The sequence below is a fragment of the Mercenaria mercenaria genome, chromosome 18 (genome assembly GCF_021730395.1).
Source record: "Mercenaria mercenaria strain notata chromosome 18, MADL_Memer_1, whole genome shotgun sequence".
Lineage (NCBI taxonomy): Eukaryota > Metazoa > Mollusca > Bivalvia > Venerida > Veneridae > Mercenaria > Mercenaria mercenaria.
The window spans coordinates 4395544-4421266 of record NC_069378.1 but is presented as its reverse complement, the minus strand read 5'-3'; the positions used below and the strand labels follow the sequence as shown (position 1 = coordinate 4421266).

Below are 25723 nucleotides of genomic sequence, written 5' to 3'. Positions count from 1 at the left end.
AAAAAGTAGCATCATAGTTTGTCATATATGTGATGTACATACATGATTTACTGTGGTAAGTACCTTGATATGTATGAACTTTATCAGTATGTCGGTGTAAAATGTTTAATAGTCCGTTTGAGTTTTGGCTTTTGATCACAAAAGAAAACAAATTTTCTAAAACTGCAATAAAAAGTATCTAATACATAGGTCAGCTGTAGTATATATGTGCATCAGAATGCTAGATACCACATTCTCATTATCGGTGGATTCCCCAGTAGCCTAGCTGGATCTATCCTTGACATTGTAGGAGCATAGGGACTAACAGTAATGACTTTGTTAGGTTTAATGGTCCATATATCGTCCCACACCTGTAAGGTTAAACATATTAGCGACTGATTGCCCTTTCGCCCTTTCATAGAGTCAACATTTATTAAAACCATTTTGAAATTATTGATAATATGGCTAGATCAGCAGCTCTCAAATACAGTAATATCCGACACCTGAGCTTTTACTGACACATTTTAACAGCATCAAATAGGGCCTTTAAGAACGATTTAACGAGGTTCGAAAATTCACCATCTACCATTGTTCCATTGCGCTCAACCCCAGATATTTAAAGGTCGTAAGAAAAAGGCTAAAAATTGACTACCTATTAGGAAAATGTCCATTCGCATATTTTTACACTGCGCATGAACCCTGAATGAAGAATGTCATTTTCTATCTTGCTAAAAAAATAAATATGCTTAGCACGAGTGTATAAAGATGTACCAAGTGTCCTAAGATTAGTACCATAGTAAAGACATCCTTCAACAAGGTATAAATATGGTTGTGTATATATGCTCTTGATAATTTGTCCTGAAAATTTAACTTTGATAAATGTCATAAGAGAAGATGATAACACTACGTTAATTAAAACAGATACATGTTTCAGCAAGATTGTCAATGACAGCTTTTTTTCTCACATCAGCTGACTTACCTAATTCTGCCACAAAATATGATTTGTCTTTTCAGAACCAAAGAAGGAGAGATACGCTCCTGACAGGCTTCTTGAAGAAAGTAAGTATGGTAATATATCACAAGTATGGTTAACATTGCAACATAACAATAACAAGACACTTAGCCAAAAGACTGCGAAAACCATCGATTGTCCTTTGCAACCAGCGTTAATCAAGTTCAGACTTCACATCCATCCATTCTGATCTGGTTCCATACTGTTCACTTATCATTTGCATACAAGAGCTGGAATTGATAAACAAACAATATAGATGTGGGTACAAATGAACAATATGGGTGTGTACTGATTTGGATCCTTTCTGGTCGCAAAGTCCTATGCCGCTTTTGCATTGGATGATACTGATTAGAGTAGGTTTTAGGTGAGCAGTAAATACCCAGATTTATGATCAGATAATGTGAGCATAGGTATAGAGAGAGTGCTAGCTACTTATTTTATAAGGTGTAACCTTAAGCCGGTAGTATACCTACTTATACCTGGAAGTGAACAAGATTGATCCAGCTGCCTACAAGTTTCATTGCAGTGGCACTAAAAGTGGTATGTAGGAACTTATACATCTTGAATGTAGAAAAGAAATTACACAGTTAAACATGTCCAAAGCAGCCAGCCAAGGAAATTGTAATTTCTGGCTTCTTAAGACAGGATGCTGCTTAAGACAGGTTAAAATTAGAAAGTTAAGAAGAGGGAAGTAAGGAAAGGAAGTTAGCCGACTGGCTACTGCTAAAGTGACTAGCAGTTTAGGCAGGTTCAGCTGAATTCTGGTGAGGAAGTTTGCTCGGAACGAGTTGGTAGAGGAATATAATCAGGAAATAATTGATTAATGGTCATATATGATAGCTGTATTTTTTCTGAAAACAGTGTTAAATCATTTGAAATGTTGCACGAAGTCGGTCAGTATTAGTCTGATGACACAATTGTGCAAAATTATCAAGGTTATGAAGATAAAAATCGAATGACAGTTACTTCAGCACTGACATCATGGTGGGGAAATGTGGGACACAAATGTAATTATCAACTTATAATCTTGCTTTTGTCAAAAGTCAAGCTAAGGTAACTGTTACCGACTGTTACTTATGCATGTGATCATGTATGCAGATCATGTGTACCTGTTAAAAGTGGTAATGTCCTAAATTAATTTGAAATGCTACATGGATCAAGTCATAGAAAAGAACCTTTTACATGGTTGAAAGATTGAAAATTTGAGAATCGGGAAGTTATGGTTGGGGCGGTAAGGGTGGGGAAGGTAAAGTTTAGACAGAAAGGGTTAGGAAGGTAATGTTTGGACAGTAAGAGTCATGAAGGTAAGGATAGGACAGGTAAGTTTCGGACGGTAAGGTTGGGACGGTAAGGGTCAGGAAGGTATCAGTATTCCTATTATCATTTTTGTGTCTGTACGCGAAGTCCAGGTTTTATTTTACGTTATTTGGATAAAGAAGGTTATGCTATTTATACTTCCGATCTATCAAACGTCCAGAACTATCTTTAAAAAGGTCTATAAGGGCCATCAAGAATATTCCAGACAAAGAGTGGCAATACAAACAAATTTCATGATGCCTATTGAACTTGTTGGCTGCTGTAGTGTTAGTATCTAGTTCTACCAAGCCTTCCTAGGTTTTGTTTTAATGTCTGCAATCTGCCGAGTCATTTATTTTGGCAGTCTCAGTTAATGGCTTTCAGCTGTGAGGATAGGTATTCCTCCAGATTTTCTCTGTTAGTATTTTGTGCACCGTCAACTTCATTTTAACATATCCATTAAGAAATTACCGTAAACTTCCTAATAAGTGCCCTGGAGACTTTTTATTCAGCACCGGACAGGAAGTGGCAAATATTATACATTAATTACATAGAAATGAAAGCGCCGCCAGATATAAATAGCTGTTAAAGTTTACTGTCAGTATGTGCCATAGTATTTCTCATTACTTTTATAAGTATTCATTATTCTTATATTAAACTGTACCAGTGTTTCAGATTATTTTTGTTGATATTATCCTGGTATTTATCTTGTAAAAGAACATAGTATTGGCATTTGTTTAAGGTGGGCATTTATTAGGTGTTTTATGGAAGCTTCATGTGGATATTTTTCAACATAATATTACGGTATTATCTATGCAATCGCAATGTCTTTCAAGTGAAGCTCATTATTAGTCCCCTACTGGTTGAAAACCAGTTTTGGGGACTATAGGAATGCTCTTTTCCGTCATTCCGTCATTCCGTCCGTCCGCAATTTCGTGTCCGGTCCATAACTCTGTCATCCATGAAGGGATTTTAATATTACTTGGCACAAATGTTCCCCATGATGAGACGATGTGTCATGCGCAAAACCCAGACCCCTAGCTCAAAGGTCAAGGCCACAATAGGAGGTCAAAGGTCAACAGGGCTATTTTCCTGTCCGGTCCACAACTCTCCCATCCTTGAAGGGATTTTAGTATTACTTGGCACAAATGTTCCCCATGATGAGATGATGTGTCGTGCGCAAATCCCGGACCCCTAGCTCAAAGGTCAAGGTCACAATTGCAGGTCAAAGGTCAACAGGGCTTTTTTCCTGTCCGGTCCATAACTCTCCCATCCATGAAGAGATTTTAATATTACTTGGCACAAATGTTCCCCATGAGGAGACGACGTGTCATGCGCAAAACCTGGTCCCCTAGCTTAAAGGTCAAGGTCACAATTGGAGGTCAAAGGTCAACAAGGTTTTTTTCCTGTCCGGTCCATAACTCTCCCATCTATGAAGGGATTTTAATATTACTTGGCACAAATGTACCTCATAATAAGACGATATGTCATGCACAACTTTCAGACCCCTAGCTCAAAGGTCAAGGTCACACTTAGCAGTCAAATGTTAACATAGCATGAACAGGGTCTGTTTCGTGTCCGGTCCATAACTCTGACATTCATTAAGGGATTTTAACATTACTTAGCACAAGTGTTCCCCATGATGAGACGACGTGTCATGCGCAAATCCCGGACCCCTAGCTCAAAGGTCAAGGTCACAATTTGGGGTCAAAGGTCAACAGAGTTTTTTTCCTGTCCCGTCCATAACTCTGCCATCCATGAAGGCATTTTAATATTACTTGGCACAAATGTTTCCCATGATGAGACGACATGTCATGCGCAACACCCAGTACCCTAGCTTAAAGGGCAAGGTCACACTTTGAGATCAAAGGTCAAGAGGATTTTTTTCCTGTCCGGTCTATAACTTTGTCATGCAAAGCAGGATTTAGATATCAGTTGGCACAAATATTCCCCTGGATGAGACAACATGTCATGCGCAAGAACCAGGTCCCTAGGTCTAAGGTCAAGGTCATATTTAGAAGTCAAAGGTCAAATTCAAGAATGACTTTGTATGGAACATTTCTTCTTCATGCATGGAGGGATTTTGATGTAACTTGGACCAAATGTTCACCACCATGAGGCACCCTTGTTTTTAGAATTACATCCCTTTGTTGTTACTATAAATAGATTTTATTGTAACTTTTTTATTACTGGCAGTAGAGAAAAATCGAGACCACTTTTCTGTGGTACAGCATGCATGTTACATCCAATTTTTTAGGTGTATTTTGACCTATCTCTACCTGGTAAAGAGTTTCTTGTGGACTTATATTATTAATTTTTTTTTTTTTTTTTTTTTTTTTTTTTTTTTTAAAGATTAATTTCCCTTTGTTGTTACTATAAATAACTTACATGATAACATTTTTATAATCAGCCAAAAAAATTCAATATGAAAACAACTGTGGGTTTTTATATATGCACATTTTAATCCAAGTGTGTTGTTATAATGTTATAACATATTGTATATGTAGTACAATATTGTTTATACATCATTGACAGATATCAGTTCATTATGTTATACTGCAGTAGAAAAAATTAGGTGCCTTCCAGTAGGGGACTTTGTATTGCATGGCAATACTTCATTCACTTGTTTTACACAAGAGTCATCATAAGATTTTTATATTGGGTGTTGAAATCTGCCATGAAAAATTGTCTAATTCCTCTAGAAAGTCATTGAAATTGTTATGGTTTAAAACTCAGTGGTAGAATTTATTCTTTTAATGTTTTCAAAATAGCATATTATTATATAAAATAGAATAATATCACCTGAATATTTCTCTAACAAACTAATTTTATAAGTTTCAGATAAGAATGTCCATGCAGAAGATTCTGTTTCTTAGAAATACTGATACTTTATAATAATTACAATTAGTTTAGACCAGTTATTGTTTCGCGTAATGTGTGTGCTAATACTTCATTTAATATAAAAAAAAATATGCAAAACAGACAGAAAAAGTAAAGAACAGATTAATTTCCAAGGGACAGCAGCTACAAGATCACCTAAAATACCTGAGGGTTCGTCTTCAACATCTAGGGGAGGAAACTGATGATCTGCACTGTTCACTATTCTGTCAGTATCGACATGTTCATTATAGAAATTTAGCAGGTTAAGGGTTAAGCATGTCAGTAAAATCCACTATTCCACCCTAGTGTCCCTTTAATCATATTTAGTGATAGCTTTAGTTTAAAATAATATATTCTGCAATGCTAAATTTGTAGGCACACACAAAATCTGGGTTATCACCTAGAGTACACACAATCAGATAAGCTGAAAAGTATGGAAGGGAATGTCCGCCAGGACATGCATGCTGCTAAATGACATTGCTATGTTATTTACTTACAAATGCGTTCTGCAACACTGCAACTGCATTTTAGGGAATCTCGGCCAGGACATGCATGCTGCTAAATGACAAATGCATGCTGCCTTGTGTTTTTCGTTTTAAACTAAATACAACATCCATGCGTCTTTGTGTTACCTTCCATCCGTTAGTGGCACTTACCTTGCATCTTTCGTCACTGCATATATGTAAAACGCATATTCTTGCGTGTAAATGGCAAATGCATCCATTCTGTGGCATATTAAAATGTTTATGTGAACAAGTTCTAAGTGTTTTGTACGTTTTACTTTCTGAAATTGATTAAATCGTTCCTTATATAAAACTAACACATGCATGTTAACATTTAGTTGTTGCCCGTTGTTTTTTTTTTTTTGTTTTTGATATATAGGTCCCTGTTGTAGACCTTTTCTATGTAGGTCCCTACTTTAAATTCACGGATTCTTAGTATTGCAATGATTGAAATTTATGCAAGGCGAAAACAGTGCTAAGTAAGCACTAAGCAGCACGAAGTTAATCAAATGCGACTTTATCATTTGTAATATGAAATTCGTAGAAAGCTGGGAACCAGAATTTCCGGCAGTTTCCGTAAAATCAGTGAACCATGAACGGTGTTTTAGTAAAAAAGTACCCAACGAATTTGCCTCCGTAACAGATTCAGGGAGATTTGAGTAATGTAAATTGAACAACTTCCCTCAAATTAAAATTAAGTGAAAATACTAGAAAACATTTTTGTATAAAGCAACAGAGAATAAGCACAATTAGAATAACAGTAACCAGAGATGACAACGATACAGCACAGAAGCGGTCATCGCTACAACAAAGAAAAGTGGAATTTGACGATCTGCACACACACATTCTACCGGTATTTCTGTTGGAGACGTCTACAGTATTTAGGTAAAGGATTTTAGCTGGCTCTCTGTTCAAAAAGCATACAATTTGATTGTGACAATACTGTTAAAAACTTGTCAGGAATAGAAATATTTTCATTGCCGATAACACTAGTCTTATTTACACATTTCGGATTAGGAGACAATTCGGACAGTTGAGTTACAGTGTTGTGGGGTAAATCTGCACACCTTACACATTTCTCCGATCATTTTGCAGGACAGACATGACTTTTAAAATTATTTATCAACCTGAAGAATGACATTACATTCAGGAAATGAGGTGATGAAATCCTGATACAAAAGATACATGTTCAGACAAAGTTAATTCATAATTTTAACATGTCCAAAACATTGTGGAATGATACTAATTTCACTTGGGTATTGATTACATTTTACTCGGACTTTATCATAGACTCCCTGTGTAAAATCTCAAACTCTTAACTAAAATAAAGGTATTAAATCGATACAATATTTCAGTGAAACTTCAAAGTTTGGTTGTTTGTAGCATCATCTGGGGCATGTGCAGTGAAAAATCTTATTTTGATTTCTAAATTAGTGTGATATTTATTTCTGAAGTCACTATATGTTCATTGTAAATATACTTGATAATACCCAAGTGGAAACTGGCAGGTACTCGAAAATGCAGCTCTCTGATTGGTCAATTAGAACCCCTAATGTATTGTGATGTCATGATAAAGTTATGAATTGGCATTATTTTGGGACCATGACAAATGCAAAGAAACACGGCAAATTTTAAAACTGGGTGCACAGTTTATGATTGCGAACATTTTTATCTTGTATATATTATTTGTCAAAGGTGGTGCAAGCGCGTAGCAGTTGGGCTTATCCTCCAAACCTCAAGTGTCTGTGGACATACATGTAAGCATTCACATGTACGAACAAAAAACTTCTGTTACTTCTGTCCATAGGTGCATAATATATTTATCTTCATGATCATGTATCTGAATACACGCTGTTTCCTCTACTTTCGGTGAAATCATCTCAAAGACTTCGAAAATGTCAACAAAACCTGTCCATTTTCAGAATCATTCGACACGGTTCCTGGCTTCATGTCCTAGCTATGTATTCGAAGCGTAAGCATGGTTCCCGTCTATTTATAAACTGAATGGGAAATCCCGCCCCAAAATAGCTGAGCGCTAAATGCAGTTGGCGACATACGTCGCTCCAAATATTTTGTAATTTTTGTGTAAATCTGCAAAATGTTCAAATATTTTATATGTTAGAAAACTGTGGATACTGTAAATTAAACATCATTTTGAAGAAAAATATATCCTTGACTGATTGATACCAGTGACAGGTACACTTATTTATTATTTCTGGTGTATTTTTCAGATAAATTGAGGTGGGATAGGTACTCGATAGGGAAAACATTTTTATCTTTTATATTTCATAGTATCGTAAACATGCAGTGCAAGTGCGTAGCTGTTATGCTGTATCTTCCTAACCCCAAGCATCTGTGCTTATGTCACTGAAGCAAAGTTTTACAATTCCGCGCACCCCTAAGGAAACTTCAGCTTTGTCTCTTTTCAAGAAGTCATCTGTACTCAGTACAAGTTATTAAACAACAATTTAATGGGTGATATTGTTGTAAATACATTTTCAGTCTTACTGTTATTAACAAATTTCTGTCACCAATAAAGGTGAACTGCTTGTCAGATTTTTTAGGTATGGAAGTTCTGTATTCCTAGACTATTCATAATATTGCAACATCCAGTTAGTCGACAGATACCAAAGTCCATTATTTCTTGGCATGAATGTTATATACACGTTGCAGATCCATATCGGCGGTCTTTTTTCGAAATCGGCTATATCGGCGGCCTCTTTGCGTCGGTAACGGATTTTCTTTGCTGTATACAATGTAGGCACCGAGAGAAGTGGACATTTTATCTTGTAATTCTCTCGGGAAAAGGTATGTTGCTCGTAAAAAAGTGTTGCAAGGAACATTAGTATGTCAAAACTGTGTATTGCCGTGTCTACTTTTTGATTGTCAGCGATTGGAGTCATACACTTGGTGAAATAAGTCGGCGTGATACTGCCTCGGAACACTGAGTCGACCTTTTCCGAAGTCCAAAACGAGGTTTTTCCTTGATATCATACACATCCGTCGCACAATTTATCTTCCCTTTTCAATATTCTTCCAAAATATACGGTTAGATAGGCCGAAATGAAATAGATTTATTAAAAAGCTCTTACTTTCGGTTTTGACAGGGCACCTGCTCTGCACAGTTTTTGTTGCACAGGCTGACTGCTATACGCACAGACTCACTCTTTGCTAATGACTAGTTTTGCTCATGTTTTACTAATACAAATGAAGAGTAAGAGAGAATTAATAGATTTGTAATAATGTATTTATACTTGAATGTGAATGAGACTTTAATGAAGAGCATAATTATTATGTAGGCCATATTACATGTACAATGTATGTATTTTCATTCATCGCAAAATAAATTTAATAAACACGTACTCGGCCTGAAATAAAATATTGTTTGTTTCCCCTCCCAAGACTGACCTTTGAAAATGGTTGCGATCCGAAAAATATTAGAACCAAATCAAAATATGTTTTCTTGGAACAGAAATTGCTCGGACGAAACTAATACAAAAACACGTACAAAACATGTTTGAACAAGTTTACGATATAGAGATAAATTAACATGGTTGAAACTTTTGTCACTGGAGTGTAGGTTAGGTCCTGTATTCATGATTCTAATTGACGTATACGATAATAACGTAATATTATTCTAAGCAAAGAACATTAGGCCCATGTCAGTTTCATGTATAAAAGCACACCTCGATTAAATTTTAATTTATCCAAAACTTGTAAGTTTGCACCTTACAGTAGTGGTGAACAAGAAAGACTGTGATACATTGTATCACATCAGGCCTTCAAACAGAGCTGATGATGATGTCAGGATGTTTTAGGATGGTTGCACAGATTTGTGCAATGCGCAGATTTACCCCACGCGACGGTACGCTTGAATATGGTGAAATTCAGACAATTTTCCATATTTGGTTATAGTTTAGTGTTACAAACAAAACACAGTATTTAGCTTATTCCAAGTACATTATTTACTGTTCTTATCTAACATGTATGTGATAATAATTAATTTTTATAAATTATTTCAGCAGGTATGAGCCAACAGTTGAGAGCGGCTGCTCTGTTACGTCAGGCTGCTGACCTGTTAAATGTTGATACCAGCTCATCAGGACCAGTATCAACAACTATCAGTACTACCGGTTCCAGAGCAAGTTTTGCACCACTCTGCTCATCAGTACCGATAACAACAACTACCAACACTGCTAGTGCTGTCAGAGCAATTTTTGCGCCATACAGAAGGGCAGTCAACCGACGAGGTGGACGTGCACATGCAGAGGCTGCTGCTGCAGTGTCCCACTGGACACACAAGTTTTCCATTATTCCAAGGTGTACTGATGTAGGTAACATAAGTAATTAAACTAAAAAATACAATGTAATTACTGGAGATGATTCAAAGCTTCAAGGAACATTGAAAAACTGAGTGCTTGTCTCTCTAAAGTCTAGGCTAGGATTGAAACTAGGTCATATGGGGTCAAACATTGGGTCATTAGTAGCATCTGCCCCATATCTCTCTACACTGGCTACCATTTAAATGATTTTCATGAATCTCTAGTCAACTCTGCACCTCATTAAAATTATGGCAAATAAAGTCGAATTAGTAAAACAATTGTTACAACTTTTTTAATTTTAACAGTCTTATTTCTACTCTGAACACATTTTGTGTGCAAAGTTCAAACATGATTATGAATGTGCCATTTTGGACGGCTATAAAATCAGCCAAAAAAGCCATGACAACAAATAATAATAAATCAATCACTGTATTATCGTAATGTCCATTACTATCCAACACCTGCCAGACGACACACAATGACATGCTGTAGTGATTCTAGTTAACTCTAGTCTGTCCAGACACTGCCGAGTAACAATGTACATGACCTTGGAATTGGACAGGATGCATATAAAATGTTTGGCATACTAGGTGAATGTGGCCTTATTTCTTGTGTTAAGTTGGTGTTGCAGGGGTATTAATCACGGTCAGTGACAGAATTAGTTTCTGTTTCAGGAGACTGTTCCAAGTCGTCAGGAAAAGTACAGATTACACCATGCTGGACTGGGTGAAAAAAGAATAACATTTGTAAAAAGTACAAGTAAGAATGATTTTGAGAATACTCTTGAAGAAGCATATCCAAAACTTAGAGATTGTGGAGGCTTTGAGCTTTTGAGGACGCCACCGGGAAGCCGCGTTGCTCTGGAAAGTATCCTGATGCCAGCAGGCGGATACACATCTGCCTACCTCGCAGATGAGAGCGCTTTAGGACAAGCGATGTGCTACATTCGACCGATTCAAAAGGATCTGGATACAGAAAAAATGAGGGTTAATATTTTGTTACTTTCAGTAGTCTTGGATTTTTAAATTAATTATTAATAGTATGAGTAGCTCATGGTGAGTTTTTTTTTTGATAGTTTTTTAGCTCACCTGAGCCAAAGGCTCATGTTGAGCTTTTGTGACAGCTCAATGTCTGTCGTCCGTCCGTCAACATTTTCTAAAAAAATCTTCTTGAAAACCACTTGGCAGAATTACACCAAACTTCACAGGAATGATCCTTGGATGGTCCCCTTTCAAAATTGTTCAAAGAATTTAATTCCATGTAGAACTCTGGTTGCCATGGCAACCGATAGGAAAAACTTTAAAAATATTCTTGTCTAAAACTGCATGGCGTAGAGCCTTGATCTTTGGCATGTGACATCATCTTCTGGTCCTCTACCAATATTGTTCAGGTTGTGCCCTTGGGGTGAAAAGAGGCCCCGTCCCAGTTGTCAAAATTTTCATAGACTTATATAGTAAAAAACTTTAAAAATCTTCTTGTCTAAAACCACATGACCTAGGCCTTTGATATTTTGTATGTAGCATTGCCTTGTGGTCCTCTACCAAAATTATTCAAATTATGTCCCTTGGATGAAAAGAGGCCCTGTCCCGGGAGGTCTCATGTTTTACATAGACTTATATAGGAAAAAAAACTTTAAAAATCTTCTTGTCTGAAACTGCAAGGCCTAGGCTTTTGATATTAAGTATGTTGCCTCTCCTAGTGTTTCTCTACCAAAATTGTTCAAATTATGTCCCTAGGGTGAAGAGGCCCTGCCCTGGGTGTACCAAGTTTAACATAGACTTATATGGGAAAAAAATTAAAGATCTTCTTGTCTGAAAGTTCAAGGCCTAGGCATTTGATATCTGGTGTGTAACATTGCCTGGTGGATCTCTGACAAGTTTGTTCAAATGATGCCCCTGGGGTGAAAAGAGGCCCCGCCTTGGGGGTCACTTGTTATGAGTTATATAGGAAAAAATACTCCAAAAATTATCAGGTCATATTTCCAAGACTGTTCAATTATAATTGCCTGATGACCCAAGCAATTAGGGATCACTTGACTGTGACCTTGACATACTGACCTACTTTCCTGTTTTTTTAAGATACAGCCTTGAAATTTGGATGACATGTACAGTTTCGCACACCAATCTTAAAACTGTCTTTCAGTGACCATGAATGTGACTTACTGACCTACTTTCTAATATTTTAGTGTCAGTTTGCCATTTGAAACATGCGGCTTATATTACTCAGGTGAGCAATTCAGGGTCATCATGACCCTCTTGTTTTAGTTTTCTAATTATTTTCAAGAAGCCACTTTATATAGGTGTTTTGTCCATTTTGAAACCTTTTCTAAGTACTGAATATTCAATATTGAAATTTCATTGAAACTTAGTGTGATTGACAGTGGGATGATGCACACCAAACAACATGGCAATCCACATTGTTATAGCGGAGTTATGGCCCTTTGTTATGTTCTGGTGTCATAGCTTTAAGTAACCAATTTATGGAATTTGGAAACTTCACAGCGTTTTTAATTACCATGTTGGCTTGGTGCATGTGCAGGTTTTATCTGCCCCTTTATTGAGTTTCCACTATTTAGTATTCGAAGGAAAAATAAAGTTTGTGCAAATTCTCCTACTACAGTTGAAGTATTTTCTTCAGATGTTCACAAATGAACAAACGTGATGGTTATATGATGTCAATAGAACAAATTTTGGTTTGGGATATTAATCACGTTTGTTGATAGTTGTGCTGTAGTGTAGAGGCCAAAGCGGTATAGTTATAAAACTATTTTTCAGACTGAGCTGAGTGAGCCTTGCCAGGAATGTTTGACATGTGGGGATATGATTCCAATTAATGTGCTACGGGAGCATGTAGAGGTGTGCAGTTGTATAGTAAGTAAAACTTTGCAAAAAAAAATTGTTTTTCAGGTCGCCGTTGTGCTTCCATTTATTGTAAGGACTTCTCTAAATTCTATGTTTATGGCATGATATATTATTCAAGTTTGATAACCAGCAAAATCAATCAGGATATTCCTGAATAAACTGGGGGATTTTGATACTTGGGACAAATGGTCACTTAATCAGGCCCGCTGGCTCAAGGTCACAATTGAAAACCTCACCTTTTGTGTCCGCTCAAATTTGTGTCCCAAATGCCTTGAAGGATTGTCTTGAATCTCTGGTCAAATGTTCACCTCTTTGAGACAATGTGCAGACTCCATGCTCAAGGCATGCTTATATAAGGTCAAGGTCACAGTTAAAGGTCAAAGGTTCGAGCCTCATATCATGTCTGCTGTATAACTCCCAAATACCTTGAAGGAGTTTCATGAAATATGAGTGGAGTTAACGCTTTATTTTTACTATTTTGGTAAGTTGGTCAGGTCAAACTGTAGATGACGCACGCTTGAGGCATTAATTAGGTGACTAGGTCAAAGGTCAAGACTATAGTAACCTTCACATTGAACTTTTTAAAAAAAATTGTTGTTGCATCCTGTCAGAGACTACTGGGTGGATTTCAATGAAACTTGGTCAGAATGATCTCCTGGTACTGTAGTTGGTCCTAAGTGAGAATGAGGTCAAGGTAACAGTTACCTGGTCTCGTATTTACAAAGCATTTTTTGGTCTCGGCTGAGTTTGAGTTTGAAATTTTAATATCAATTTTACTAAAACTTCAAGGTTAGATTTCAACTGAGACTGACCATCAACACGGAAAAGCCACTTGAAAATAGTTATTTACTTAAATTTTAGTTTTATACATGCCATTTAGATATAAACGACTAATAAAGTTTCATTATCAAACTCAGCTGAGAATGAAAATGTTTTGTGAACACGGGGCCTGAACTTAAAAATCAGTTTCTGGTCAATAACGGGTGAACTATTTCACCTAAGACTATGAAAGTCCATAGATATACTTGTATTGAAATGTAGATAAACCATATTGAAATTGTGGTCAAAGGTCAAGTTCACAGTTTCCTGCTCACCGCCAGTTCCACTTTAGTGTTGTATGTATAAGTTATGTGGAAGTGAAGTAACATCTAATATATGCTGTTTTGGAATTATGTCTCTCAGAATCAGTGGTCTCCCTTTACAAAATGAACTCAGATTTTCATTGAAAGACAAATTGATACTTTTTATGCGCCCGCCTGCATGGAGGGATCTTGATGAAACTTGGTACAGATGTTCAGCACCACAAGACTAGAGTGTCATGCGCAAGACCCAGGTCCCTAGATATAAAGGCCCGGTCATGATTTTAAAAGTCAAATTCAAGAATGAGATTTCAAGAATTATTTGTCTGCTCCATAATTATCTTCTTCATGGGTGGAGGGATTGTAATGAGACTTTCACAGTCTTCTTACAAATTTTATTGACATAGATGTTTACCACAACGAGAGGGAGTGTGATGCACAAGGCCCGGTCACACTTAAACGTCAACGTTCAAATTCAGTGTTTGTGATGTAAATGAACAGATGGCCCTTAATGATTTCCGGGTCAAGGTCAAGTTTATATGGACCTTGGTAATGAAAAATTATTTCTATCAAAAAGATCAGCTGGTGGGCGCCAAGTTTCCTCTAGAACCTCTTGTTATGATTGTGTTTGTCCTCTTCAGCAGTGGCTTTGATTCTGTGCAATTCATTTCTATCAAAACGAATTGTAAAATGGTCACTTTAGAAACTTAATTGATTTGAATAAATGTATAAATTGTACGGATAAAAATCAATCACGAAACGTTTGTTTTGTCCAACTTTCTCCTAGCATTTTCGTAAAAGGGAAAGACATTCTGTACTTGATTAACCTCATGTACTTGTCATGTATAAGACGCATTCTACTCAGCAGTAAGGTAGAGCTACAGCAATCAGTTTACCCATGCGCACTCTGTCACCCTAATGATTTAGTAGAAGAATTTGCTTGTCTATACAAATAAGAGTGGATTTTTTTTGAAAACCGGAGTGATTTCATAGGTTGGCAAATTAGGTTGAACACTAACCGCTTGTGTAATTGATTTGAAAATTTACCATTATGATTTGGGGTATTAAACAGTCAAGGCCTGACTGAATTTCATCACAAGTTGTGATTCACAACTATGGCCATTTTTCATTGGCAAAGAGGTAAATAGTCTAGCATGCTGGCCTCTGACAGCTCTTGTGATCATTCATGTTATCTTTAACTTCCAGTGGGCACATTTATTGCAGTTTGGCAGTCTTGTTTGTACATATACTATGCATTTGTGTGCCCCAGTCAGGACTTCATTTTCAAATATAATCAGTATAATCAGTATAAACCCTAGTATTACGTACATATGTCCCAAAGTGTTGCACCGCACACTGCTTCCAAACCCCATTTGACTTTGAGTAATATATTTGGCTTATTTGCATATTGTCAGTAGGCAAACACCCATTCAGGCAGCATAATGCATTCATCAATCATCACTAATACAATTACTTTTGTTAGTGACAGTTCTTTTCTTCCCATATTTTTAATGCACAGATAACATTCCAGGATGATGTGGATACTTCAGCAGAAGGTAAAGCCAAACGAAGAAAAGTGTCTTCAGACAAACCAATATGTGGTTTTGCTTGTGTATGTATATCTTTATATCACTTGTATTTCATAAAACATGTACCTTTGGAAATTCGGTGTTTAGATGGAAATTAAGTTTGCTGTATGTTGTTAAGAGTACATGTGGCCTTATTTCTTGTGTCAAGGCAGTGTTATGGGGGTACATGGCTGTAACCTCAGTGATAATTCAAGTTCAATTTGTTTTTGTTGTTGTTACATTTATAGAAGCAGGGTAACCATTCAGCAGACCAAGACATTGAACAGTAATATTCTTTAGTTTATTAAAGTTCATTTTATTGTTGTTGTTTAAAGTTATTTATGTTACCTCCATTGCAAGGGTCATCCAATAAATAGCAATAATTTTGCCACCATATTAACAGAAAAAAAACAATAATTATTTACTAATATGCTTCTTTGACTTTTTGGCAATTCATAGAAATCCTTAAATTTCAAGATTGGTTGCCTAGCAATAATAGAATATCAGCTATATTGCCTTGGCCAGAAAGCTTTTAGACCAGCCCTTCTAGATTATTAAATACCATAAAACATGTATTGCATATATCTTTAAAAAGCACAAAAGTTTCTTGTAGAGAAGGTGAAATATGAAGAAAACTTGATAGATACAAGAACTTTGAACACTTGTCACAATATAGCTGAAGCCATTTTAGATTATCGCAGTTTGTTGGATGACCCTCGTAAATTAGGTATGGCTTGGTCATCTGTCCATCTGTTTTATTGGCAAGCACTGAGAATAGTCAAGGGTGCTGTCTTGTGGACATCTTTTCCTGTACTTATTAAAATTCATGTGTAATTACTTAAAAGTCATTAGATTGAAACTTCACAATGTCTTTAGGGTCAGTACATAAAGTCATTGGACCAATGCTCATAACTCTTGACTTTTATTTTATCAGAGTTACGTTCCTTTGTGTACTTAGTTCAGTATGAAGTTTTTCATGCAACTACAAATCTTTTTAATTATACTTAAGGAAAAGGTCAGCATGAAGTTATTGTCAGTGGTTAATTCTGTCAACAATATGTTATAAAACTTAACTCCAGTAAAACTTTAAATAAGTATGTGGCTTCATACTGGTTTCAAAAACACTAATGAATGCATAAGTGTTTAGAATTTGCCTTCCATGTTGGTGAACCTGGCCTGGGATTCACCAACTATTCCAAGACTTGAAGTTAAAGAATGTCCCTGACATTGACCAATGAACAAAGTTTAGTTTATTGTTGGCAATTACACCAGTTGTTTGTTTTGTTAGCTTGACTATTCAAAGAATAGGGGAGCTATCCTACTCGCCCCGGCATCAGCGTTAGCATGAGCGTCACACAAATGTTAAAGTTTGCGTACCACCCCAAATATTTTCAAAGTCCATTGAGATATTGCTTTGATATTTTGCATACTTGTTTACCATCATTACCCCTGTCTGTAAAAAGGAGGAGGTAACTCTATCAAGCATTTTGACTGAATTATGGCCCCTTTTCGACTTAGAATATGCTTATTGTAATGTTAAAGTTTGTGTACCACCCCAAATATTTTCAAAGTCCATTGAGATATTGCTTTGATATTTTGCATACTTGTTTAACATCATGATCCCAGTCTGTAAAAAGGAGGAGGCGACTCTAACAAGCATTTTGACTGAATTATGACCCCTTTTCGACTTATAATATGCTATTGTAATGTTAAAGTTTTACTCATAGCTTATATTATACTATCAAGCACTGAGAATAGTCGAGCGCGCTGTCCACTGACGGCTCTTGTTTTTTTTTTTTTCATCTTAGTCCAACAGTATTTCAGTTATAAATGAGTAAAATGACATACAGAATCTAAATTAATACTACCTGTATTTTACATACTATATAGGGGGTAAACTACTCTTGACCAAGTGTCCGGAGGTACTGTACCCTTTAACCTAAATCTTTGTCTTGAGTTCTGTATAGTATTTATCATTTATTTATGATATTGTGTTGATTTTAGTAAAATTTGGCACTTACTTTCAGAGCGCCTGTATGGGGGTATTGATCAAAATCAGTGATTGTTTTTATTCCTTTTAATCTGTAAAGGTACATTTTCTTCCTCTGTTTTGAATTCATAATGTTCTTGACTTCTATGACTTTGGAAATGCATGAAATATTTTTTTTTCATCAAATGCTTGACATTATGACAATTGATAAATGAAATATTCAGGAAAGAGCCTGGTGTATGCCCAGTCTGTGGAAAGTTTATTCCAATGGAACTGCTGCCAGCGCATGCTGATTTGTGTTGCCAGTCAGATGAAGTATGCAAGTCAGTGGAAGCTGCTCATAAAGATGCATTTGAGTAAGTTCTAACAGTGTTTTAAATGTCTGCTTCTTGAAAAGCAATATGTAGTCCTTCGTCTGTCAATCTGCCCTGCTTTCCAAAGCAGTTCTCCAGAATCTGTGGACCAAATTGAATGAAACTCTATAGCACATACAATGTTTTGTGCTCAATTTCAAGTTTTGGATGGAATATGCTTTCAAACTTAGTTGAACAACTTCATGTCAAGTTGAGAACGCTGGGTTAGTACAATAGCTGTCATTTATATTCCTTGTATGGTCAAGCTTAAAATTACATTTAATGTGAATACTTACCAGCAGTATGGTGATTATGCAAAATGTATTGTTTGCTAGACAAAAATGTAACTACTGTTAACTGAATTGGTAAACAGTAACTACATTGTATTATTTTTGTTTAGGTTACCGTCTTTTGAGGATTATCTGTCATCAAAGATTCTAGACGAGGAGAAGGTCTGGGACATATCTGTGGTACGAAGGATGCTTGTGCAGCAAGCCATGGTGGAGATGGAGCAGGCACCAGAGGAGGAATGGAAAAGGAAACTCAGTGTGACCTTTATAGGTGAAGAGGGTCTAGATGCTGGAGGGCTGACTAGAGAATTCCTTACTATTCTGTATGAGAAATCACCCGTCTTCGAAAACAGTGTGTTAAGTTTTGATGCTCAGCTTCTCTACAAAAGGCACTACTTCTTCATGGGACAAATGGTAGTTATGGGTATTTTGAGTGGCCATCCTGGTCCAAGGAACCTCCTGAACCATGTTGTTGACTTCATTGTTAGTGGGAAAACTGGAGAACTGTCAGATATACCAGTTGATAAGATGGAAAGATTGGATGCCGTTTCAGCAATAAAAGAGGTTATTATCTGTAAGAAGCAGTCAACTTTGCTTATCAGCGTCTTTCGAATACCCAAGAAATTTTTTATTAGAATAAAGGACAACCACTTGGCAAATGTACAGTTTCAAACACTTTGGCAGAGTGGTTAGTGTCACTGACTTAAATCATTGTAACCTCTCACTGATTGTGGGTCGTGGGTTCAAGCCCTGCTTACAACCATTGGCTTTTTAAGTGAGAACACTTGATAGTTAGTGTCGGAGGATAAGAGTCTAGTACTGGTTCTCTCCCAGGAAGGATGGTTAACTTATATTGTAACTTTTTCATTACTAGTCTTAGGGAAAAATCGAGACTACTTTTCTGTAGTAAAGCATGCATGTTACATCCAATTTTGAGGTGTATTTTGACCTATCTCTCTACCTGGTAGGATTTTTGTGTGGACTTACAGATTTTTTTTGTTTTTATGCCCCCGGCATCTACTGATGTGGGAGGCATATAGTGATTGTCCTGTCCGTCCGTCCGTTCGTCTGTCTGTACGAGGTTAACCAAAAGGGACCGTTTCGTCTAGCATCAATACCCCTTACTAGAATGACTTGATACTAATGCAGATGTAACCTGTGAGCATTCCTCATCTTCAGACATCACCTGACCTCAGTTTGACCTTGACCTCATTTTGGACTTAGGTTGCTTTATATGGGCCATCTCTTGGTTAACCAAATGGGACCATTTCGTCTAGCATCAATACCGCTTTCAAGAATGAATTGATACTAATACAGATGTAACCTGTGACCATTCCTCATCTTCAAACATCAATTGACCTCAGTTTGATCATGACCTTGTTTTGGACTTAGGTTGCTTTGTATCGACAAGGATGCCACCGGGGGCATCAAGCGTTTATTGAACGCAACTCCTTGTTTTTTTTTAAAGATTAACTTCCCTTAGTTGTTACTATAAATAATTTATATTCAAATAATCATACAAGCAATTCTTAAACAAAAATTTTTCTTTTAATAAACTCTCGACTGGCATATTTTGTGACTACCGCACCCTTGTTATCCCCGCCGATGAAATCGGGAGGTGGGTATTGAAATGGCGTTGTCAGTCTGTCCGTCCGTCCACAGCCATTTCTCAGTAACTAGCTGGTAGACTTTCATGAAACTTGAAATAAACATGACCCAACATACTGCGTTGATGCCTGTCAAGTTTTTTTTTTTGGATTGGTCAATTTCCCTTAGAGTTATTGCCCTTGAGTTAATGAAAAATGTCCGTCCGCAGCCATTTCTCAGTAACTATCAGGTAGAATTTCATAAAACTTGAAATAAACATGCCTCAACATACTGTGATTATGCCCGTCAAGTTTTTTTTTTTTGATTGGTCAATTTCCCTTAGAGTTATTGTCCTTGATTTAATGAAAAAACCACGTCTGTAGCCATTTCTCAGTAATAAGCTGGTAGAATTTCATGAAACTTGACATAAATATGAACCAACATACTTCGATGATGCCTGTCATATTTTTTTTCAATTGGTCAATTTTTGAGTTATTGCCCTTTAATTGTTTAAAAATCTACAGATTTGTACAGAACAAACCAACCAATTAGTAGAATTTTATTAAACTTCTTTCAGTCTTTTCCATGAAAATAAATTTATTATAAACATGTGAAGTTTTGTACCCACACCTGGTCAGCACCTTGCCTTGGTCACACACACCCCCCCCCCCCCCCCCCCCCAAAAAAAAAAAATTCATTCCTGTTTATTACTGTTTCTTTTCAAACCTTCCATGAATATTTATCAGCATGCAAGGTTGTACCATTCCCCCACCTCACTCTCCACTCAGTCTTGCCCACCACCCCGATCATGCATCCCCATCCCCCACCCATTTTTTGTCATCATTTTTAATTTTCCATCAGTATTTGTAATCAATATGTGAAATTATGTACCCTCACCTGGTCATCCCCGCTGCCCCACCTCCCCCCCCCCCCCCCCCACACCCCCAAAAAATCATTTTCTGTTAAAATGATTTTGACTAATGAAATTATTTGCTTCTTAGTAACATCCTTAACTTTTTGCCAGATATATTTTTTTGCCATTCCTCACCACAAGCCCTTTCGGCGGGGGATACCAATTCATCAAATGTGTTTGTTGACATTTAGAAACATTTATCTGATACATAGTTTGTAACATGTATTTATAGATTTCTGATTGTGCTGATTGCAATGTGGTTGAGAAATATGGCGATCTGCTTGAGGCCTGTGGTTTCAGGCAACTTGTTACCACAGAAAACCGAAAAGATGCTGTTTCTGCCATTAAAAATTATTACCTCCTTAACAGATTTATTCCGAGTTTACTACAGTTCATGGAAGGTATGTTTAACCATGTTATGTTTTATTTGCATCTGTACGATATTTCTTCAGATAATTATAGTACTATATTTTCTTAAAGGCCAAGTGCTATAAGGGTTAGTCTTTGTTGATAAATATAAAATGTGTCAGTTCTCCTTGTAAGACTACCTGAAGATACAATGGATAATGATGTGCTTAGATGTTTTAAGAAACTAACATCATTGTTATGTGAATTGTTTCAGTGATGTTTAGGTTGCTATTTTAGAACCATTGATTCATGAGTGTGCCACAGGGGTCCATGCTCTGGCTGGTGCTTTCTGTCATGGAGTTGCTGCCAATTATAATTAGTTCTTTTTAGTTGTGTCTTATCCTGTGACAGTACTAATATAGGTTGTGATTGTGTTTTGCATGCGGGATATTGAGTGCCGAGCGTTTCAGCTGAGAAAACGTGTTTAAGGCACCAGTACAATTTCGCTAGGATTATGCAATGCTGTCTTTGTCTAGAGTACCTTGTCAAACCTTAGAAAAACCTTGTTAATACACTAGAGGCAACATTCCCGATTACATCTTCATGAAACTTGGTCATAATATTTGTCTCAATTAAATCTTAAAAAAAAAACTGAAAGTGGGCCACATGTGATCATGATGTTTTGACCTACTTTCATTAAAGCCAAAGCTTTTTTATGCCCCCGCCATTCAATGAATGGTGGAAAGGCATTAAGTGTTACCACTGTCTGTGCGTCTGTCTGTCTGTCCATCACACTTCCACTTTCTGCAGCATACAGCCCATGTTTTTCAACTGATCTCAACCAAATTTGCTGTGTATCTCAACATTATGGTAATGCAGGTCAAGTTTGAATATGGTTCTGGTGTTGTGATTTTACATAATGTTAAGTTGAATCGACGCAACTTTCACTCGCCGAATCTTACAGCCCTTGCTTTTTAACTGATATCAACCAAATTTGCTATGTTCTGTTAAAAATATTGCATGTGAACTATTTCAGGTCTAAAACTTCACAACCTTCTTGAGATGTTCAAGAAATACCCTGGACAGGCATGCACTTTCCTGTTGAAGACTGACCATGTTGAAAGCCTAAAGGTGAAAGAGTTCTTCAAGCCTGTTTATTCTCAAATTCAAGCAGAAAAAGAGGCTGAAGAAGTTGTGATATTCAACTTCCACCAGTTCTTGAAGAAACTTGAACGTAAGTTCATTTTCAACAGTAACTATACCTACTATAAAAAGTAGCAGGCGGTCTTGATAAATACCGCAGTCCTTGATGTCGCTGTCGGCGTCACACTTTTGTTAAAGTTTTGCGTGCAAGGGTATGTCTCCATATACAGAATAAATATGGCTTTGAAACCTTTGGTGAATGATTCTAGGTCATTGACCACACTAAACTGATCAAGTCCCATACCTTTAACATGTATTTTGGCTGAATAATTTGGACTTAGAAAATTTGTATTAAAGTTTTGCGTGCAAGGGCATATCTTCATAACTGATGAAGATATTGCATTGAAACTTCACATACGTCATTGGGGTCAATAACTTAGATCACACATTAAGTCCCATAACTCTGACAGAATTATGCCCCTTTTTTTACTTAGAAAATCTGCGTTAAAGTTTTGCATGCAGTGGCATATCTCCATAAATACTGGGTGGATTTCAATTAAACTTTGCAATGATGATCCTCCAGTACCCTAGTTGGTCCTAAGTGAGAATATGGTCACTAGGTCAAAGATCAGGGTCACAGTGACCTGTTCTTTGAAATCAATTTCTGCTCAATAACTGATGAACTATTTCAACTAGAACCTTGAAAGTTCATAGGTATGTTGGTCTTGATGTACCATTGACCCCTCTCTGTATTTAGGTCACTACGTCAAAGGTCAAGGTCACAGTGATCTGAAATTTAAAATCAGTTTCTGCTCAGTAACTTGTGAACTGTTTCACTTAGGAGCTAGAAAGTGCATAGGTATATTGGTCATGATGACCCCTGTAAATATTTAGGTCACTAGGTCAAAAGTCAAGGTCACAGTGGCCTGAAATTTAAAACCAGTTTCTGCTCTATAACTGGTGAGCTATGTCACCTAGTACCTTGAAAGTTTTCAGATCATTTTCCCCCCAAGTAAAATTCATATGGAACTTAATTGTCCATCAGAAAGATCATTCGATGGTGGGCGGCAGTATTCCTCTGGGATCTCCTGTTACCTTTAGTTTTTGTTTATGATCTTTGTATTATTTTCTCATTCAAGGAGGGAAGGTTTTGTGCACAAGGATAGATGTGGACACTGATACCTCAACTGATGAGGTTCTTGATATGGGAAACCTGATGCAAGCACTTATTGGTTGTCCAGCTTTTCCAAGCAGCATCACAGAGGGAATAATTACATTTGACCACAACAGTGATCAACTTACCACTATAAACACTTGTGCTCCATCCATCAATTTCAGCAAGTTATCAGAGATCAAGGATTATTCCTCTTTTGAAGAACTGATGAAATATATCATTGTTGGTTCTTATGGTTTTGGACGAGAATAAGTGTTCATGGTGGACTGTAATTATTATAGCGATCCATTACTGACAGAGTTAAAGAGGACAAGTACCCCTTGATTAAAGCCAAATATTCAAATATAAACGTTGGAGGAGCAATTTATCGATAAAATGGGCTTGAGATACCTATATTTTAATGATTGAGATTTTCAAACTATTCAACTTTGACCAAGGTCATGTGATGTAAACACTGGAAGCATGCTTGTTGTAATATCTGCCTATGAGTGGAATGTTCTGAAAAGTAAACTTTATTATGTCTCCAGTTCTTTCATTACCTTTTCTCTTATGTGGTTATTATTAAAACTTATTATCCCCTTGCTGAAGGCAGAGGGATATTGTTTGGCGTTGTCCGTCCATCACACTTTGTCGGGAGCCATTTCTAAGTAAACAAGCAAAATGCGTAGAATTGATTTCCCCTGCCGAATGATGTTGACTATAACTGAACCCAAAATTGAAACTAAAATTCATTAATAAAGAGCCAAAATTCACTCATAATTATACAGGTGGATGGGAGGTTTGAAATGAAAAATAATCAAAGCACCGACAGTACTGGTGGGGCGATAGCTTCAAAAGATGAAATGTAGACTTTTACGTGTGAACTTGCCCTAACTGTTCCATGTGAGCTTGGCCTAACTGTTCCGTGTGAACTTGCCCTTACCGTTTTTGTTCTGTGTGAACTTGCTCTAACTGTTCCATGTGAGCTTAGCCTAACTGTTCCGTGTGAACTTGCACTAACTGTTCCGTGTAAACTTGCACGAACTGTTCCGTGTGAACTTGCCCTAATTTTTCCGTGTGAACTTGCCCTCACCATTCCTTAAATGACGGACATCATCAAAGTATGTTGATTCACATTTATTAAGTTCCATGAAATTCTACCAGCTTGTTACTGAGAAATGGCTGCAGACGTGGATTTTTCATTAAATCAAGGGCAATAACTCTAAGTGAAATTGACCAATCCAAGAAGAAAATTGACGGCCATCATCGCATTATGTTGGTTCATGTTTATTTGCAGTTTCATGAAATTCTACCTGCTAGTTACCGAGAAATGGCTGTGGCCGGACATTTTTGGGCATTTTTCATAAAATCAAGGGCAATAACTCTAAGGGAAATTGACCAGTCCAAAAAATAACTTGAAGGGCATCATCGCAGTATGTTGGTTCATGTTTATTTCAAGTTTCATGAAATTCTACCTGCTAGTTACAGAGAAATGGCTGCAGAGGGACAGACGCACGGACAGACAACACCATTTTAATAATCCCCTCCCGAATTCATTGCATCAATGCATGGAATATCATGAAACTTAAAATGTTTATATAATAGCAGTGATGCACTCAAAGTTTCGTCTGGTTCGGCCCAGTAACTCCAGATTTATGGCCCCATAATGGATTGAAATTGTAGGAATTTGTTGTACTTTTGTCAGTCTGGAGCCATTTCTATTATATATAAAGTAACCAATGGATGAAATTTCATGAAACTTAAAATGAGAATGTATTCTAGTAACTCCATTCAAGCCAGAGCCAATTGAAATGTAAGGAATTTTTCGGGCCAAATTTTACTCAAAAGCTGAATCATGTCGAGATGCTGAAACTTCATATTTCACTGGATATTCATGAAACTATGTCAGAATGTTTGTTCTGACAATATCTGCCAACTTCAGAGTATGGGTCATCTGCTGACAAAAACTAGATCACTAGGTCAAGTCTTGGAAAACCCTTGTGTAAACTCTAGAGGTCTTAAGTCTGGACCCACTCTTCATGAAACTTGGTTGAATGTTTGTCTTGACAAATTCTCAGGTTTGAAACTGGATCATGTTGGGTTGAAAACAAGGTCACTAGGTCAAATCTTAAAATAAACTTGTGTACACAATTGAAGCTTCATTTTTCAATGGATTTTCCTGAAACCTTGTCAGAATGTTTGTTTGGGCAATATCTAGGTCAGGTCAGGTAAAAATCTTTGTTAGAAAAACCTTGAGCGTACAGCAGATTTGTTCCCCGTGGATCTTCATGTAACTGTGTCTGAAATTTTGTCTTGACAATATCTGGGTGAATTTTGAATATAGGTCATGCCAGGTTAACAATAAGGTCACTTGGTCAAATCTTAGAAAAGCTTCTCTACAAAGTATAACATTTCAAGGTTCAGGTCACTGTGACCTTGACCTCAT

The 25723-nt window shown here is 36.8% G+C and overlaps 1 protein-coding gene across 2 annotated transcripts; it reads left to right on the top strand.

The window, feature by feature from the left end:
• The first annotated feature begins 6179 nt into the window (after positions 1 to 6179).
• LOC128550670 (uncharacterized) lies at positions 6180 to 24496 on the top strand. Of its 2 annotated transcripts, none has more exons than XM_053530165.1 (11): positions 6180 to 6555; positions 9696 to 10000; positions 10667 to 10978; positions 12767 to 12862; positions 15464 to 15544; positions 15749 to 15786; positions 17715 to 17846; positions 18244 to 18697; positions 20866 to 21034; positions 22018 to 22215; positions 23264 to 24496. In XM_053530165.1, exons 1-11 carry the CDS (start codon positions 6441 to 6443, stop codon positions 23548 to 23550), a joined length of 2187 nt encoding a protein of 728 aa, XP_053386140.1. In that variant the 5' UTR covers positions 6180 to 6440; the 3' UTR covers positions 23551 to 24496. The 2 variants fall into 2 exon arrangements, with proteins under 2 accessions (XP_053386140.1, XP_053386139.1); XM_053530164.1 differs by having other exon boundaries at positions 9693 to 10000.
• Positions 24497 to 25723: the final 1227 nt, after the last annotated feature.